This window comes from Atractosteus spatula, chromosome 1, assembly GCF_055471065.1.
Source record: "Atractosteus spatula isolate fAtrSpa1 chromosome 1, fAtrSpa1.hap1, whole genome shotgun sequence".
NCBI classification, from domain to species: domain Eukaryota; kingdom Metazoa; phylum Chordata; class Actinopteri; order Semionotiformes; family Lepisosteidae; genus Atractosteus; species Atractosteus spatula.
The window spans coordinates 54,982,072-55,003,169 of record NC_142706.1 but is presented as its reverse complement, the minus strand read 5'-3'; the positions used below and the strand labels follow the sequence as shown (position 1 = coordinate 55,003,169).

At 34.7% G+C, this 21,098-nt stretch overlaps 1 protein-coding gene across 2 annotated transcripts in view; it reads right to left on the bottom strand.

Annotated features, from left to right (window-relative positions):
* The window catches only part of LOC148841298 (uncharacterized), a 36,351-nt gene continuing 15,253 nt past the window's right edge, over window positions 1-21,098 (bottom strand). Inside the window, exons 12-21 of one of the 2 annotated variants that reach the window (XM_088915660.1) lie at window positions 20,912-21,020; window positions 18,778-18,877; window positions 12,024-12,063; window positions 11,420-11,471; window positions 10,667-10,775; window positions 6,653-6,736; window positions 3,992-4,115; window positions 3,721-3,811; window positions 3,035-3,110; window positions 1-117 (exon numbers count right to left, since the gene is read on the bottom strand). In XM_088915660.1, the coding sequence (XP_088771786.1) occupies window positions 3,036-3,110; window positions 3,721-3,811; window positions 3,992-4,115; window positions 6,653-6,736; window positions 10,667-10,775; window positions 11,420-11,471; window positions 12,024-12,063; window positions 18,778-18,877; window positions 20,912-21,020 (784 nt within the window). In that variant the 3' untranslated portion in view covers window positions 1-117; window position 3,035. Of the gene's footprint in view, window positions 118-2,577; window positions 3,111-3,720; window positions 3,812-3,991; window positions 4,116-6,652; window positions 6,737-10,666; window positions 10,776-11,419; window positions 11,472-12,023; window positions 12,064-18,777; window positions 18,878-20,911; window positions 21,021-21,098 lie in introns of those variants that run through there. The other variant, XM_088915652.1, reaches the window with a different exon arrangement.

Genomic DNA, 21,098 nt, shown 5'->3' with positions numbered 1-21,098 from the left:
GTCTGGACATGCTGCACAAACCTCTGCTTACTGGTATTAAATTGTCCTTCCCATTCACGATGATGCGCCCAATTCCCCTGGACTTCCCATACCATCTAACCTTTTGAGCTTTGCTTCCTGTGTAAACATAATTACAGGCAATGACTGGAGGCATCACAAGACTTCAAGGTTTTATGGCAATGTTTGCTGAAAGTGAGTCCTTAATGGGATACAATAAACCCTTATAACCACTACTCTTTGCAATAGTCTGTCCCAGTATTTGCAGCTTTGGACTAATTCAGCTTCACCCACTTTTCACTACATTCTGACTAATAATTATTAACAGCATTCTTATAATTACCTTACACCCATACTGCAGGTACCAGTACATTTTATTGTATGCCCATTAGACTCAATAGGACTATTTTAACGCTCAAAACAAAGATGCTCTTAAGCTGTGATGCACATTCTTAGAATTTCACACAAGTTTGTTCTTCTAATCTTTATTAATTTTCTGGGAAGTCTGATTCATCAAAAGCAGTAATTTTCCACACAGGAAAGAACCAAGGAGGGATTATTGTGAGAGAAAAACATGATGTAAACTTGTGTTAATTTGATCAAGTATTTTATGACTAATGCTTTAGCAATCACTACCTAAAGCACTGAGGCAAAACTGTGATCTCCACTATTGTTCTAAATACTGTTTTATATAAATATATACAATGGCAGACAAAACAGTTTTCAGTTCTGAGGGGTGGGACTTCGTACAAGTCCTGGAAGTCCTTTAAAGTCCAAAACACTTCTTTAGTCAAAACTCTTAAAACTCCACCATACTGCCTTTCACTCATTATGTTTAATTTTAAATTCACATTAACCAATATTGATAAACATTAAATCATTATTGATTTAATTTTGTTTTGCATGGTATCTTTTATAATAATGACATACATTATTATGTATTGGCTAATAAAGTGATCTCTTATTATGTATAAGTACATTAGACTTACTGTTTCATTTTGTGCTAGATACATTTATTTTTACCTTATGGTTACACCACAAGTGTTCCTTATACTAAACTTTAAAGGCTGTCCAGAATCATTGATTATAAGAAACAGTCTCAAAGCTGCAATTGTTTTGTACAGATAAGTGGACCATTCAAACTTAAAAGGGAATGGATGTTTCACTGTGGTGATGTAAACATTCTGTGTGCCTGCATGCATTCTCACTACTCTGTGAATTGCCTGAAAGGAAGGCAATCTATTTTACAAGGCAGGGTGGAGACTGAGGTATCCTTAGATTGTTCTTGGTTGCATTAATTCACAGAAGTTTGGTCTTATGGAAAGGCTAGGATTTGAAAAAACCATGACAAAATTATCAGACACCTTCCCCTATGTTGTAAACCTTAATTTAATTACCCCTTCCTTATTTCTTTTTTTCTTAGTCTGTGAGGTTAGATGTTCTTTTATGAAAGAACAACAACAAAAATGTTTAAAAAATATAATAGTCTCAAAAACAGATGGAATAACAATTTTCATTGGCTCTTGTATTACCATCAGAAAAAAAGAAACACTGAGGTACAGTATTTTATGAAAGATTAGTTTATTTTCTCCCAATGAAGAAAAGTCTCCTGTGTGGTGTAAAAGAGGGATATATTTAAGAAGGATTCAACTGCTATTGTTTTTATAGGAAATGTTCAACTTCCTTCTATTACTTAATGGACAGGAAAACCTATAATAAACCTCAAAATATTCATAAATATTCAGTCTAAATGGAATTTTATCAAAATATTCTTTTAATTCTACTCTAAAATAATTTAAATCAAAATGTATACTAAGTACCTAATTATAATATGGAATATTTTAAAAAGCATAACTACAAAATGTTTTATTCAAACCCAAAGAGAACTGAATTGTTAATAATTTAAAAAGTTAACTTCAATAATGTTATCATTACATGGACATTAGTAAAACATGAATAAGAATAAGGTTTGTCTAGAGGTCTGTCAGTACAGTTGTGGTTACCTGTAAAAAAAGTTTTGTTTTTAAATAGTTCTATATAATACTTCAGTAAAATAAAAATAAATAAGGCTTAATATACAATTAAAACCTGCAAGAACCATTAATTTAATCAGGTTCCTGGTTTTAAATCAGTACTTCACTAAGTGGTGATCTGTGTAAAGAAAAGCAAAAAACTTAAAACACCAAACATATTTAAAACAGGAGTGCCATTATGTCAAGAAAAGGCCAAGGACAGTTCTATGGGTCATTCCTGAGCTGGTGATGAAACAGGGCTGGTGTGTTCTGAGTACACATGCTGTGCTTTAATGGGAACTGACATCTGTCTGCTTTAGATAAAATTAGAAAAGACTGGAAAAAATTAAAACCATCCTGGACCTTCAGGTCTCACACAAGAAGGCTAAAGTCAAGTACAAAGTGTGTTTAAAAGGTAGGTCAGGGGGTAAGGGGTTCTGAGGTTAAGGAAACTCAGAAATCTATTGCTACAGTACGTGAAGATAAACCTTCCATTTCAAATTACTTTAAACACAGTTCACATCATCACTACAGAAATGGTGCATGCTACAGACAATGCAAAAAAATCCTTCTACTTATCAAATTTATTTGATAGAATAATCTGTCTTATAACACACTATCAGGATGTTACATTACATTATGTGATTAAAACATTCTATAATACACACTTGTATTTTACATAATTAAACATTAGTTCTATTTTACAGTAAGCAATAAAATCAAGAGGAAGCCCTCAACTTCTTTTTGCATTACATATAGAATAATATGAAAGAGGCTAGATTTTATTAAATTCATTAATTAAATATATAAGTATACTAAAATATTCGCAGCTTTTAGTGTTTTATGTACTGTTTACACTTACATTTCTATGTGATGACTCAGTGTCTCCGTTTTGAAAACCTGATATTTAATCTTTACTTTCAAAATGTAAAAGGCACTAGTGGTTTACAACAATTGCTACATAATTATTTCAAATTATAAACATTACATTATTTCATAGCATATTGCATGTATTAGTCATTCACCTCAGTCTACAAGTGACTTCAAATCAGGCAGCCCTTTAATCTTGTAATCCAACAGCATCTGTCCAAATGCCTTGCCCTGTTAAAAAAGAAAAGTTATTAATCCAATAAAATGCCCCCAAAACAAAAAAGGAAATTCATCCTACAGATGAAAAATAGTTCAATTGATATTGATTTAATCACATTAGCAGTACAGGAAGTTCTCACCTAGTCATTTGTATAACTGACTTTGATTCATACATTATATTGAATCCAACAGCATGCCTGTGTGATTAAGTTATTATAGACATGTACAGCGTGTAGAGATCATATCTTGGATTAAAATACCAATTCTTAAAGACAGAAATGACTAGACACTTAATCCAGTAGATACTGTGTACATACTGTTCATCATAAACCATCATAAATGGTTACAAACTAGAGGAAACCATCTAGCTCATTTGTTTTCTAGTAGCTACCCAATCCAAGGCTCATTATGGGAAACAATCAATATATCGCTTGATTCTTCAATATTTTCAAACAACAGCAAAATCAGGCCCTTCTAAAAATAAAGTTCTTGCAGCAAACAAAACAATATAATATACCATATTGCATCACCTACTATACTGCATATAACTCTGCATTAATACATACAGATGTTCACACGTGTATCTGATTAAGGAGACTAAAGGGTTCAAAGCTGTGCCTACCTGGGGGTCACTGCGAAGAGAGGCCACCCCTCCTCCACCAAGAGACTTCCGCAAAACAAAGTTCAAGCCACAGATTCCTGGGAGCTCATACCTGCAAAAACATTACATTACATGTCTTAAGATATGTGATGTGAGGAATTTGGAGTTATCTCAGTACAACTGGTACCTTCTTACTGTAACTGACTGCATTACCATCAAGGCAGTATCAAGTTACATGTCCCTAGGGACATTCAACAAGTTGAAAGGCCAGACATTATTATGGTAGTCTTACCGCATAACTGAAGGCACTTCACTGTCGTCCTTCTGAATGAGATGCTGGAAATATTCTTTTACAGCCTCAGCACTAAGCCCTTTCTTCAGATACGGATAGAACAGAGGGTGACGAGCTATAACACCTGGAAGATGGAAGACAGTAGCTCCATATGGCAGTTTTTTACTGCTATCAAACTAAAATCAAAACTTTGAATCTTAGCTTAGGAGAGGTATTGTGCTTAAATTGTGAAATTACATTCACATACTGTACATCACACCACTCTGTTAGTTACAGATGTTACATTTTAAATTATTCACAAAATGATTAAGAATGACAATGGGCGGTCAACACAATGTTGTGCAAAGAAGGATGCAATGTAAAGCAAATCCATAGACGCCTGCTTGCTGTCTTAAGTGTAACTGTCTCTCAATGTTCTAGTTTCACAATAGCTGAAGGAGTGTTAACATGGCAGAGAATAAATAAAAAATGAACCAAGATCTGGATGACTCTTGGATACAACCAGCCTAACAAATATATCTGATCATCTCTGCAATCTCTGCAGAATGATCATAATCCTTAACTGCTAAAACAAGGTTGTAGAATTTTGAAGAACTGGTCATTTCCTTTGAAATATTTATCTAAGAAATGTCTGCCAGATGCAAAAACTATCATTCCAATGATTGCCAACAGAGAAGGGACAAGTAAAGAGCTGATAAGGAGCTCTTCAATGCTGATTCACCAGAGTTTTTGTCTTGTTTGGATACTGATAAAGACGTGTTCACCACTGAGACCCTAAGACCAAGAATGAATCAATGCATCTCAAGACCCAGGCGTTTACTGTGCTGAAGGATTTTGGCAACACAGCCTTACATGGCAAGATAATGGCCAGCATCTTCCAGGATTGGAAAGATGTGCTGCTAATTATAGTTTGCACAAACTTACAGTTATATCAGTTTAACATTACACTGCTCTGCTAGCCCAGCTGCGCGCAGCTCTAAAAATAGTGAGGAATATTAAGGTTCTGCTGCTTCACGACAATATGCCACTTAAAAAAGCCAACATTGCACTGACTGCCATTAATAAGTGTGGGTTTGAACAGTTGAATCATCCACTCTATAGCACAGACTGAGGCCCAAATGACAACTGTTTGCTCACATGCATAGGTCTGTGAATGGACATATATACAGCTTCAAGACAATTCCTTGAAGTCCACTGTTGTCAAGACATTGTGAGAAGCAGTGAAAGAATTCTATTATGAGGGCTCTGCTAAGTTCGAGAACATACAGTGTGGGCTATGTGTTGAGATGAAGAGTGATTACACTGAGGAATAACATTTGCTATTTGGTTTTTATATAAATACATGAGATGCAAAACACTTTCAATGTCAATTAAATAAACACACTATACTGTTACAAACCATTAAATATGTTACATTTTGTGATGTATGTCTTTATTGCACTTGTTCTGCATGGTAGTCTTCACTGCATACACATTTCATAATACTGTAGTTCCGTGATATTTATCAAGTTTTATGGCATATAAATTTGTTAGACAAAATCATAAGCAAAGTTATACATACAAGCGACACGTTCCATATAAAACCTGGCATGTTTGCCTACACTTGCAACAAAATGAATGAAACATTTAAATAACATTAGATCCTGGTTCATGTTCACCACAACTGAATTCAAGCTTCAACGCTTTTACAAGCTTAGTCTAGATGATTAGCTTCTGGTTAAGTTAAATATTTCCTTTAGGTTATATTTTTCATTATATTTCCAAATAAGATAAGCATTACTTATTTTATATTAATCTGGTATTCATGAGGTTTTACAGCCTCTACTAGACTTTAATGACTTATTTGGCAACACAGAAAAGAGAAACATCACTTTAAAAAATAGCCCATTGCTATTGGTGGCAATGTTGATCTAAATCTAAACAGCAACTACACCTATCCTACTATGTGAAAGCCATTTTAAGTCCCACAGTGAGCCGGTAGTCTGGTCTGAAGACTAAAAGCAACACATAACATATCTTTCCAATTAAGAGAGACTATTAGTGTTCTCAATAAAAAGAATGAAATTTAATTGCAATGTCACATTTGTTGAACAGATGTTTACATTATTCTATAAATGTGGTTTAAGAAACACTTAAAATATTTTTGGGTGATTGTTTGTCTTATATTGGATTGTGCTCTTCACCCCAGTACTTTCCTGGACCATACCTATAAAATGTGAACTTACTTGATACGATGATTTTTGTAGGAAGATACTACACATGCACACTGTACATGAAGAATGAAAACAAAGGCAGGCATTGACGATGTTGCTATCACACAGTTTTCCGAGGCAAATTAATGCCACACGTTAAGCATAACAGCCTCTAGACTCAGCATTTCTGTACACCATGTGGATCAGATTTTAGGCTGCTCCCATTAAAAACACCAAATACTTTTTTTTTATTCTAATTTTTGCTGTATCTTAGTGAGGCAATTCCTAAACCAATTAAATATTAAAATTTAAGTTCATTAGCTCAGATTTAAAAACAAATGGGTTATCTGTATTGAGATGGGAGGGTAAATGAGCATCAGATTTAATGTGGAAAGTGTTTTTAATAAGATATCTTCTCTCTTGACTATTCCTTTGTTCCTATCAGAATAAATAAAATCGATAGACATACCAATGTTAGCTGTGTCACCCTTGTCTCCACTCCTAGTATAAGCAAGTTCTTCTAACCGGTATTTGTGAGGACCCACAGGCAAATCTAAATTAGAAGAGAAAGTGACATGTATTTGTTTCGTACATGTTTTGTTTATACATTTTTTGTTTGGTTTTCTAAAGCAACTTCAAAGGAACACAGATATGTATGATGTCAAGCTGTACATTTAAGTACTTAAATTAAAAAAAAAATTGCATTTGCAAATTTGCAAAGCAGTTTTCATCCCCTGGAGGTCTCCAAAATGCTTTATATATAGGACCCATATAGAACCCACATGCTATAGATGGCCACCACTGAAATGCAGCATCCACTTGATGAAAAGCAGCTGCTGCTACGTGAGAGCAGAACCACTATAATGCAGATCCGGTGATCCGATACGACAATGATACAATAATACTTTATTGTTTGATTCCTTAAAAAATCTGTTTTGCTTTCAAGCAGTTATGTTTTACACTCACAAAGACTTACAAAAACAAACACTGCAAATAAACATTACATAACATAAAGATGTCAACCCATACATAGTCATTACACACCACTCCTACAGGAATCTACATAGGTTACCAGAACCTGAACATTTACTTTTCCCAGTAATCACCCTAAGTCCCAGTAACTGCACCCCTTAATTTTTTCACATAACCAATAATTGCACTTCATCAATACTCCTTTATTGTGAACTCATTTATTGAGTAGTTCGAGTAAATGTGGGATAAAGGAATTCATCATTTTCTTGAGTCTGCACTGGGGAGCTCTAAATCATCTGTTTGAAGGCATCAGGTGGTACTGTTCATGCAGAACATGTGAGAGATCAGAGAAGATATTAACAGTTTGTAACCATACTCTTAATGTAAGCAGTTTGAAAGCTCTGCTCAAGTGGGAGCCCCGTTCTCTTTGGAAACATCCTTTAGAGTCTGGACATCTTGACTTTTTGTTGCTCAGAAAGATTATTATACCACACCGTCTACTGCATGTCACTTGATACTACAGAACTGAAAAAACATGAACCAAACCTGACTAGGTCATTTCCAGTAGATGGAGAGTTGATAATTTATTTCATCAACTGACTAAGGGTACCTGTGCGAGCACAAGTTGGAATTTAGCTCCTTTGAGTAACACTAGATCCATCAATGGACCGATAGCACTGGGTTTAATACTCCTTCACTCCCAAACAGTGCCATTGGTCCATTAAAGACTAAGTTGTCAAGACCTCAGTTTACTGTCTCTTCCAGAGGACAGCACCTCCTACAGCACAATGTTCCCTGTTGCCATATGGGGGCATTGCTTTTTAAACATGTGCTCCAGAGGGAAGGGTGCCAGCCACTTGTTCACAAAACCATCTCACAGCAGCAAATAAGTCATTGGACTGAGACTTAAAAGTGACCTAGAGAATTTTCAGATGTTAGAAATAGAGAGAACTAGTGAAGGTACATGAGCACACAGTTAGGAAAGCACTGTTAGGTTCAGAGTCTTGCACATCAGAATGTAACAAACTGAGTGAATATGGATATTCTGCCTTTATTTTTATAACTCCCCTATGGGTAAGGCCCCATAAACTAAAACAAAGTGCTACTCTTGCTCTATACTTGCATTGCTTATTTTCACAATGAAGCCGAAATCCCAGGCTGAAGCTTGAGTTTGATTGCTCCTTGAGACTGTGGTTTCTTCATCTGAACAGAACTCAGACCATTCAGGACTGAAACTTCAAAAGATTATTTTGAAATGAACAGAAACTTTGTTTTCAATGACCTAATTCACATGCAAAACTGAATACCAGTTTAACTGATAATCCTGACAGCATCTCATTCAAGTGCATCATCTTAAAAAGCCATTCTTTGTTCTAAGGAAAGATAAGCTTCTGTGACTAGAATGTTCTTTACAAATGTGAGACTTTAACAAATCGCATGTTAATGAGAAAACATTAACAAAAAGTACAACAGTAGGTCATCAAAAACATTATCATTGCAAAACAAGAAGTATTCAATTCCTTATTTTTAAAATTATCTCCAAACAACCCCTTTACAAACAGGAGAATTAATAATCCTTTAGTGACAATAAGTACTTTATTAAAATGTAGATGAAATATTTGGGTTGAGTGATGGCTGTGAATGTGCAAAGACTTTAGTTTGAATGGAAGAAAGGTCTGAGAAGAATAAAAGGAGTGAAGACAGTTCTTCCTAACTAGCTTTTTCAGCTGAATTAGTGGTTTTATTCATTTGTTTCTCTGCCTGGTTTTTATAACATAATATCGATAAATATTTTTAAATCATGAGGTTATTTAAAATATAAAATCAAGGTAAATATGTATTTTTAAAACCTAAAAATGGTTTCAAGCAGGGTTAAGAAATTATATTGAAAGACTACCCCCATTGGTGTTATACCATGAAATATGCAAATAAATGGGAAATTCAGCCCCAATTTTTCAGACCGGTCATTAAATCTTAGTAGCAAAATAAATCCAGTGACATTAGAGAAATTTTACATTTTTGAATAAAGCATAAAATGTGAACACTGTGAAAGTACTGTAACTTGCCATGTTGTCACAAAACTCGCATTCGAGTTCCCACAAATTGCAACATGATGTGGCCCTTCCTGCTCACTAGTCACTGTAATGACTAATGTAATATGATGTACCAGCACATAGATAGTTTATGCAGCAGACATTTCACAGCAGAAATGGTCCAACGTGATCTGCATGGAGAGTTAACAAGTAGTATTAGTCGGCAAAACCATCTAAAACACGAAGCAATATTTCTATTGGATTAAAAGAGATGTATTCATAAGTCTCCTTGTTTACAATGTAATAAGGCTGCAACACATCATCTGAAGTCTTGTTGCCTCATTCTGAATCACACAATATGGGGCTGCGCATACCTGGAAGTTTTGTCTATTTTGTGATGTAAACTGCAGGTTTTGCAAGTTACTGTGTGCTTTTTAATTTTATTGTGGCTTCAAATGCACTCATCAATGCTGATTCTTTCTAACCCCAAAATATTAAAATAGAAATGCAATTCTTCTTTAAACTAAATAACTATGTACACTACATAGATCATAACAAAAATGTTAAACTACAGTATATATAAGAAGAAGAATAACTATTATATTAATCTGTGAAACTTGCATGGTTGTAAAATTCAAAACCCAAGATTCTCCAAAACAAATCTATCTGTGTACTGAGAAGGAAAAACATTCAAATATCTAATAATAATTCTGTGTATTTTATGTTATGGCTTTTACAATTATTTTACTTCACAGAGCTACAGTATATAACTAAAATAAGCCAATTTCACTTTTATAGTTCACATTATACTGTGTTATACTGAAGCAGAGGCTGTAAAAGTATGGTGTTTTGATAGCAACAAGTTCTTAGACTTTATTATAATTTATTTACTTAATAAAACCTACATACATTTGAGATATTAACTTTTTGCCAAGTAGCTGTATGTGGAAACATTATCAGATTAACAGCAATCTGTGAGTTGCAAAAATAGATGCAGACATTTACTCATTTTTAATCAGTACCACAATTTCCATCATGGAGAAAATCTGAGAATGAGAGCAAAATGGTGATCATGCACTCATCTTGGTATACACAGTGTGTCTGAAGTTCACTGTATGGTCACTAGAATGAAACCAAATTGGGACCAGTTTTTAAACAGCAGGTTATAATTGGTTTTATATCCATAACATTACTATATGTTTTCTATATCTTTGTTCAGTTATACTTAATATTATTCCGCTGAAGGATGGTTTTGCAAGCATCTTATCTCCAGTCTTACTAGTTTTGGCTACTGAAACAAATACTATTCTATGTTTTAGAGTTTTTAAAAAAAGTAATAGAAAAATTATATAACAATCATTATACCTACTGTTTTTTTCTTAAGGAAAATATCTCTTTCCTTAGATTTACAATAATTCCTATATTTTTGGACAATAATGAATACAATGTTTTTGTACACATTAAAGTATTAAACCCACCTGTAAGATCGCTGGTTTCCTCAGGCTTGTTAGCATGAGGGGCCTCGGGTATGAACAGGTCCTCTTCCTGAAGTGTCTCTACAAGTTCTCCATTCAAATGAATGTTAACCTGCAAAACATCAGTGTAGTTTCATGTGTTTCCCAGTCACCAACACAGAATACAATTGTAAAAAAAAAACACAGCACAGGTTAATATCGAACTCACTACTTTGGGCAGAACTGTATATTATTTTTATACAAACTGACTTCCAATTACTTATTTCTATAAAGGAATACTCCTATTCATTTATGCAGTTGGATGTGCTTGCACACTTTGTGTAAAGAATTATCTTACTCTATGGTGAATTATCAATGACCCCCTACAGATTTGAAATCTCTACCCCTCTGGTCTGGAGTCCAGAGGCCAATTCCTGTATACTAACCTGCTAATATGTGGAACTTCTATTAAGCTTTCATCTTTTATTTGCAATGATTGGCTTCATACTAATTTAAGATTACAAATGGAATTTATCAAAGACCACGATTAAATTACAAATTTGCTAAGTCATATAACTGAAAGGTGAAAGAAGCTTCTAAAAAAATCTAATTTCATCTCACTGAGACTCCTGACATTTCAGAAGAATTTCACTGGCTAAAAGCCTCCTATAAGATTATTTTCAGCTACCTAGACTGCTAAATGTTTTAATGAAAACAGAAATAACCAGTGAACTGCTGGGGGTTGGGGTGGGGGGTTTAGTGTGCCGTTTCCTGTACCTTTACTTTGGTTTTTGGAAACAAGAAAAAGAATGGCTTCAGCACTGGTGACCTAAGGGTGCAAAGAACAGCAGTTTAGTTCTCAGATTTGTTTTGTAAGAGGCAGAATCATTCATAAACATTGTATTTCTTCAATCACAACAATCTGTAGTTGTAAACCACAATAAATTATAATGATAACGTGTGATATACATAATTACAGATGATTCCCCGTGTTCCAGATTACACTAAGCGTTCAGCCATGCTGACTTGGTGAATTATTCTTTATCATGATATTGTATTCCAAAACATAAAATCAAAAAGCATGTCAAATTGCAGACCTTTCTGACTGTTAAATAAAGGTCACGTCATAGTCGCTTCTACATTTCCTTATGGAATTGATATTTTATCAAAATCTATTTTCAAAGATAATACGCATTCTTTTTAAAAATTGCTCAGCGGACCTTGTGATTAACTCTTATATAGTCAAACTTACACCGAGATCTGGATTTTAAACCATTTATCCGCTGAATTGTAAAGCTAACATAACATAAACCATGTAATGTGTAACAGAAAATATATAATACTATCATATGTACTGCTAACTCTTCATAGAGCAGCTTACACCTTAGGTCGCCCTCCAACTATCGCAGTCAGGCCAGGAGCTAAAAGAAAAGAGAATAAAATTATGAGCTGCTGAATTTTAATTGGTCAGTTATGTGGCTGGTTAAATTCTTCAGTCTGCAATTAAGTGGACGGCTGGTACATAATAGCTGCCTCATGTCACCCAGGTGCACTTCAGCAATAAATGAAGGTCCCCTCCTACTGTATATGTAAAGTGCTTTGGAATCCTTCTAATAAAGGATTACAAACAATGCAGGAATGCAGGAATCATGGTTAAAGAAATGCATACGATAAGATTTGGAATCATTCATGCTACAGAACAATAATAAGTGCAAAAAAACAGCACTTTTCAGATTACATAATTTCAAGCTCTGTTCTATAAGAAATTTATATCATGACATGTAAGTCGATACAAGCAACACTATTATAGAGAACTGCAATCCAATTAGCATTAATAACCTTTGAAGTAAATTCACTAAAATTACTTTAAAAAAATCTTAGCAACATGTGCGATGATATGTAGTCGATAACTTCTTAAATCACACTAGACATAGTGACAGTCATAAAGTAATAGAAATTGATCTGGTGCTTTTAATCTATCAGTCAAAATATTTGCACACGGACATGGTGATCGCTGAAAGAGTCAACAATACCCAGCTGTGGCTGGAGTCAAGTTTCGGTCATTTTCAAGTCAAACTGAGGTCAATACATTATCCCAAGTTGAGAGAACTTTAAAGTCTGCTGTACAAAGATAGCCTCTTAAGAAGTGTCAAGCTTTCTCGGTGGTTCTTCCACTTAACTGAAGGAATGACAATTCATGTTTACATTTACTGTTACATTTAAAAACTGTGTATTTCGTGAATACACATCATTATTCAAAAGCGGATATTTCTAGAAATTTAAGTAATTTGAACCATCAAGTAGTTTTTAAAAATTATACTGAATTTTCAGTAAAGACAGAGGTTGCATTTATTTACAAAACAAATAGTGTCCCACAAATTTCTTCAAATATTAAGAAAGCCAAAACCTAGTACGTGAAGTTGGACAATGATAAATTCAGATTCTGGATCCTTCTTAATGTACTGAATCATCAGAAATGTGTTATTCCTGAAAACGCATACAAGAGTATAATTTAATACAGTAAGGAGGCTTAAATTAAGAAAAAAATATGGACAAGCAACATTAAACATAAAAAACATAAAAAGACTGAAAATATGTATTTCTGTAATGTTCTTCCCATTCCCCATGCTAATTAATTGTTAATAATAATTTACTTATTTTAACACACAGGCAGCATGAGGCATGTGAACAACATGTATCCCCTGGTACATTAGAATCTTTCAGATTCATGCTTTCATCATGGTCATCATGGCTTATACAGGCATCCCATTTTAACATATATTCATGCTGTTGGTACCAGTATTATACCAAAAAGGTTCTGGCTATAGCTAGCAAATCAGTCTTGGAGCAAGAACAGTTTGCATGAGATTACTCCATTTCTCAAATGTGTTTTGAACTACTGAGAGCAGGTGCGAGTTGTATTAAATTGATTGCTAATGAGGTCTACCACAAGGTGTGCATAGCGTCATGAGAAGTTTTTGGAAGGATTTGTGAACGTGTGGGTGCACGGGTTCAATGGGTCATTGGGAATGCCGGTGTTGAAGAAAGTCAAGGTCGTTCTGAACCAATCAGTTGCAATTATTTCTGTGTGATTTCCGAAATCTACTAGCCAATGATATGCAGGAAATACCTTTAGTATTTTTTACTCACCCTTTTAAACTTAACGACATATTTATCGCAGCCATTTTGTTCTTTGAATCAAATTTGATTTTATGAATGTAAACAGTAGAAAATCTTTGTTAAAATCTAAAAAATAAAACTGCTGATGGAAATTAAGTACTGCATGACTAAAGAACCACGGTTTACTGGCCAACCTCTAACAAGTACTGTATACAAAAGGGGGTAATTTAGCTGAGCCACACAAGGTTCAAATTATTTACAACACTCATTTTGTTCTTTTTAGAGCTGTCAGAGATATCAAGTTGCACTCCTAAAAAACATTTTTAAAATGTATTTAATCATACATATAAATAATTGTATTAACAGTTATAATTTGTAACTCAAAGTTATAAAAATATGATCTATTAAATTAACACAGCAATTCGAAAATAAGAAAAAAATATTTTCTTTAATTCCTATATGTACTGTAAAATTGTAATTTAGCCCTGAAAAATGATTTATGCCTTTGCAGACAGCCAGTTCAGATATAATAATTTCTAGTTTATTTTACAATCCAAAAACTAATTAGGCCAAACAGTAACAAAACATCAACAATCTGTCCACCTCTGTGTAGCTTTTTAAGTTTCCATGGAATAAGCAAGTAGCTGACCTACATAACGACCCCACTAATTGTTACAGCTTTCATGACCTGAATCAGTTACCAGTACTTTGTTTAAGTTTGGCTTAAACTAAATCTTGTTAAAAACAAAATCCTCCCTTGTTAGAATTCTGATCCAGTTTTAACATACTCAATACACTTTAAGCTCTAACCATACTTACAATCAATGAAAGGACAACAGGCTTTGTGTCTCTCATTATATAATTTTAAATGATAAAATTGTTTTTTTATAACTGGTAAATCTGACTGACTACAAAAGAAAACATGCAAAAATATCAGTCTACAAGAATCCAGAGAAATGTATTTTATATATTCTAAATCCTGTGTACTTCTGTGTTTTACAGGGTTAAGGAAAACTGTCATAAAACATCACTAATGAGTTAAAATTCTATGTCATTTGTTTCTTGGATATGCCCTTAGAAACAGCAATCTCTGGCAATTTGCAATACAAAAAAGTGCGATTGTGCTTCTGACTTCTTTATATTAGTGATTATATAAATAACTTTATTAGCAATAAATTTGTTAAGAGGCAAGGGGTTACTTGCTTGCCCACTCTCCCAATTTCTGAAAGTTTTACATTTTTTACCATTAAAAATCATATTCTAAAATATGTGAAATGACAGGATATTAGTACTAAGAGGAAATTGATTTGTTATTGTAAATACATAACGTTTTATGATACAGTACTCAATAGCCCTTTAATATAGCAAAACATTAGCTTTACAGTTCTCTTTGAGGTGTACATCAACTAATATTTCCAAGCTAATGCCCCAACATGGTCTGAGATACCTTCCTTCAGGAGCTTGTCATTTGTACAAGCCACTAAGCCAAGATCCCAAATGTGTGGCCATTGAAGATCCACTACAAGACAATATTTGTAAGAGTAGAGCCCCCAGTGTCCTGGGCAAATTTCAGTTTGGGTTTGCACAATCTGGCCTGCCTAAATTTCTCCCTCAATTCAACTTTTGAAATAATTTCTCACTTCCCCATCTTGTCTCCTATATAATGGGTGCTTTAATAGGTGCCCTCCAATATGAAAAGAGTATTCATCCATCATCATCATCATCATCATCATCAAGCTATGATATACATTCCTGTAGGTTTATAGCAACCCAGAGCCTACCCTGGAAGTACAGTTGTGAGAAAAAGTTTGTGAACCCTTTGGAATTATATGGATTTCTGCATTAACGAACGGCTATTATTTTTATTATTATTATAAAGCCATAATAATAAAGACAGTCTTATTTAACAAACAACACACCCAACATTTTACATTGTCATATCTTTATTGAACAAATGGTTTAAACAATCAAGGTCATTGATGGAAAAAGTATGTGAACCTCTAGGATAGTGACATCTTGAAAAGAGGGTAACTGGAGTCATGTGTTCCAATCAATTGGGGTGTGGGTTTGACCTGCCCTGCCATATAAAAAAATCACACAATTTTAGTTACCTGCTTTTCACAACAGAATTCTGTTGAAGTGCAATATGGCCTGATCAAAAGAGATTTCAGAGGACCTCAGAAGAAGAGTTGATGAAGCTCACAAGACTGGAAAGGGTCACAAAAGGATTTCTAAAGACCTGGGCCTCCTTCAGTCCACAGTCAGGCAGATATTTTACAAATGGAAGAAATTCAGCACTGTTGCTACTCTTCCTAGGAATGGGCGTCCTACAAAGATCTGTGCAAGGGCGCACCGTACAATCTTCAAACAGGTGACAAAGAAGGATCAGCAGGCATCTCTTGCACTTGATAATGTCTGTATTCATGAGTCTACCATAAGAAAAACACTGAACAAGAGTGGTGTTCGTGGGAGGTTACCACGGAGGAAACCACTGCTCTCCAAAAAAACATTGCTGCCCGTCTCAAGTTTGCTAAAGACCACCTGAATGTTCCACAGCACTACTGGAACTATGTTCTGTGGACAGATGAGACAAAAGTAGAACTTTTTGGCAAATGTACACAGCTTTATGTTTGGAGAAAACAAAACACTGCATACCAACACCAAAACCTCATCCCAACTCTAAAGCATGCTGGAGGGAGTATAATGGTGTGGGGCTGCTTTGCTGCCTCAGGGCCTGGATGGCTTGCAATTATTGAGGGATCAATGAATTCCAAGTTATATCAGGAAATTCTACAGCAGAGTGTCAGGGCATCTGTCCGTGATCTAAAACTCAAAAGACGTTGGGTCATGCAACATGACAATGATCCAAAACACAGGAGTAAATCAACAACAGAGTGGCTCAAACAGAAGACATTCTGTATTTTAGAATGGCCAAGTCAGAGTCCTGACCTCAATCCCATTGAAATGCTGTAGAGTGATCTGAAGCAGGCCATTGAAGCAAGACATCCCAAAAAAAATACATGAACTGAAACAGAAAGCGTTAAGTTGAGGTTATTGCCAATAAAGGAGGTTCCACTAGTTACTAAATATAAGGGTTCACATACTTTTTTCATCAATGACCTTGATTGTTTCAACCATTTGTTCAATAAAGATAAGGCAATGTGAAATTTTGTGTGTGTTGTTTGTTAAATAAGACTGTCTTTATTTATTATTATGACTTAGATGAAAATCAGATCACATTTTAGGAGCCATTCATGCAGAAATCCATATAATTCCTAAGGGTTCGCAAACCTTTTCTCACAACTGTACAGGCTGGAAGACAGGACTACACCCTTGAAGCGATGACAGTCTATTGCATGATACACACAAACATGGAGTGACAGTTCAGAGATGTCAATTAACCTATCCGGCATGTCTTTCAAAGTTGTGAGGAAACAAGGGCTCCCATTAAAAACACAGCAATAACATGTATTTTCCATTCACAGTCCTGCCAAAGCTTACACAACTACAAGGAATTAAGTGAATAATTTAAAAATATATACATAAACTGGTACATTTTCTGGAGGAAAGAAATTTCAGGTACAGTATATTTTTCCTGATGGTTGAGACTGGCAACAGTGCTGACATAAAAGTGAGAGTTCAGTATTCTGGTAACAACATGCAGTCCTGGAGGTCATACAAATTCTGTTGAAAGAGCTGTCTGGTCTGTGACCACTGCATGACCTCCCAACTCCATGCAATACACAAACATTCAAGGGTTTCACCTCACGGTCTTGAGCAACAGGCTTCTTTAACAGCTAAAAAGCCAGCAAAAATTTAGAATGAACCATTTGAGGGTTGTAAATTAAAGAAAATTAAACACACCACTTGCGTACTAAAATTCTCCAACAGCAATTAGAGGTAGCATGTGATTAAGCAATTTAAAAGATCAGTGTAACTTAGCATTCTACATTTTAAATGCATAATGTTTTGACACGCAGAGTTTACTATTTAAGAAATATGTAAAGCTAAAAACTGTAAAATATAAGTTACAGTTAAAGAATAGCATCTTAAGTTTGTAAGAATTGAAGATTGTATATAATAACATGAGATGAGCTCTTACATGATAAATGTCTGGTGAATCCAGAATGAATAAGAGCATACAGCAGACCCAATATGTCTGCAAGTAATTTACAGCAAGACAGTTTACAAGTTTCCCAGGTCTTAAAAACTCTTCTATTCCTCAAGGTTGATACCAAGATCATTTGTCCAAGTTTGACAGCTACAAAGTTGCATGTTGAACATTAAGCTTTCTATAAAAAAAAATAAGGTTGAAAACGGAAACTGCTCAGAAGCACCTCAATTCTAGAGGGTGATTTACAGTCACACAGGGTAAGAAATAAGAGTAGATTGAAGAAAAGTGGTTTACTTTGGTTCATTTGATGGGTCTGCTTTCATCCCAAACTGGTTATACTGTACGTCATTTTGTGACAATGAACCAACAAAAGAATAGTCACACTTGCATCTCAGCAGCAACTACTGCACTGTTGGCATCACTGTTAAAGCAATACAGTGTATCTATTACCCCTGTATCTATTTTTTTAAGATAAGTAAACACCAATACCATCTGTCAAGCATCATTCTTCAAGATGCTGGAAGCCACACGCCACAGCACAGATTTTCTCATTGATCAGAGAAAACAAATGTTGCTTAGCCTCACACCTGAAGAAGGCTCCACAGCCGAGACGTTGTGTTTTCTTTCTTCTCGTCAGCATGGAATAAACCTATTACTTGTTCCTTTGTAGCCTACGCATGCTGATGCCCACCTTAAAATATTGTTTATAATTATAATTGAATTTAATATTAATAATTCATACATTTTTTTCCATTATTTAGTAAAATGTCAGTTCTGAAATCACTGACTTTCAGTCTTTCCAAACAAATGCAAAAGTGAACAAATGTGGATTGTGTTGATCCATTTTCCAGACCCCACTAGTAACATCAGGTTCATGGTTTACGTGGAACACTGTACTCACCCATTCCAGTGCCTGCAGGTGCAACCTCCCTAGAAAAGATTTCCATGGCCTTCTTTTGCTTGTGATGAACAGCTAGCCACAGAACTGCTTCTCGAGGCCCCTGATATGGTGAAAACACGGTAGAAAAAAGAAGGATTATCATTCATAAGACTTTAGTTTTTACATTTGTTTGGTTAACTTCCAGAATTGCTTTTGTGTCTTATGTTAAACATCATGCTAATAATTGGAACATAATCTGTTATAGAAGTAATTCTGCATATTCTGAAGGGAGTGCAGCATAGAGTAACTAGTCACTGGACTCATGACTGATGGGTTGTTAGTTGAAGTCCCTGCTACAGACACTGCTGTTGTACCTTGAATGAGATACTTAATTTCAAGTACTGTGAAAACTAGGAAAAGATCTGACCTCATGAGTCATTGGAGAATGGCTCAAATGAGGAATTTACCTACCTACATGTTTTATATAGATGTGTAAAGACACAAGTAAGCATTAAGAAAATGATTGCCATTATTACTGTATAAATCAAATGGAAAAATGATTTAAAAGGTTCATACTACCAATGAGCTGCTCTAATCTAATTATTTTTATCCACCTCAAATACTCACTTTGTCTTAAGACAACTATATTAAAAAACAGCTAATTACACATTTTTGTTCAGATAAAAATGTGTTTGAAAACGAGGAGTTTTTTAAATAATTTTTGCTTATTTTTAAAGTTAAAGCAAAAGACAGGCATTTTCCACTATGTGGTTTGGACCACGATTACACGTTAAGAACACTAAGACCTTAAAATGAATTAATAAATAATTAGCAGAATAAACAGAATAAATAATTACCCTCTAAATCTATCATGTCTTTCATTTCTTAAAAACAATAAATAACAATTAAGTCAGTATATATGCTGTAACAGGCCATTGAGAATGTGGTGTGGATATTTCTAAAACAAAATGTAGGCTAATATGAAGCACTTTCAACAAAATCTGAGACAAAACAATGGGTCTGTTATTTTACTTCTTAGCCATCAGCATGCCACTGCATATTAGGAGCAAAGATCTGGATTATTTCATCAACTAGTTTTTTTTAACCATTTCCACCCCACCATCATTATAATGATGCAAGTTACCAACCTAATAATCCACAAGCAAGAATCAGATAACTACTGTACAACAACAAAACCAGTAGGTGAGAGCAGGGAATATCCTGATTTAGAAATATAAACAAAGAAGAAGAAAACTGTTTCTAAAACATAAATAAAACATGTAGTGATTCTAAAAACATGAGAAGAGGTTAAATTGCAACATGCCTTGGACAGGGCAATTAAGGGGACTGGGGACAAGTTGAATTCCATAGTGTCTGAGAAAAATGTACACTCCGTGAAGAAAATTTAAATTGATCATTTGATAAATAAGACACTGCAGGCCAAATTTATCTTTTGTTTTGCCGCTAACTCTTGGGTCTGTGTTAAAGTTAAAAAAAAATAGACGTCTGCATCTGCGAAGGTTAGTGGGGGCCAGCTAAGACATTACTGTATATGCAAAAGATGTAGAGTACACCTGAATAGTGTGGGTTTCATTACTCTACCAGCATTCATTTTGTAATTTCAAATGTACATCAAATTATCTTTTCAGTAATACTCTGAGCTGCTCTGTTTTTAATTTGGAATCACCAGTTTGAAATCACTGATCATTAATCATCTTGGCTCACTGCAATGTGATAATGTCACAGTGGAGCTTGAGATCCATATGTACTTTGCCCCAGAAACACAGAGTTGTTAGAACTGGTACTGAGTGCTAGAGCAAGGAACACTTAAAGACAACATAAGAAGAAAGTCAGTTTAAATCTGTGTGCAGACTGTGGGCTCAGTGTGCACTCTAAATGTGAGCCACTCTGAAGCCACAGCTTCTATCTTACTACTGTGCACTTTTAAAATTGTGCCTTTAATGTAAAAGATTTTTAAGCAGATTTGTCTTTCAGATCTTTTTGGATGGGATTACAACATCTACAGAAATCAAAGGAAACAGAAAGAAGAACCACAAAACAGAAAGACATCTCAACCTATTCTTCTCATAAAGTGTGCTCTTTCATAAGGAAAGGCCTATTGTGTTTATTTAAAAAATAAACATTAAGTACATACACCATTCTTATTCTGGCCATGTGGTCCGTAAGAGTCCTCCGAGCCAAGAACCTGCACATTTACAGAGCTGAAATCCTCCAGGCCCAGCTGCTGGAGGATATTTCTTGTCCTGGTCAGGAACAGCAAAAAGATGAGCATCTGTGGTGTTAAGACAGTCAATAATGTAGGAGCCACTACAAATAAAACT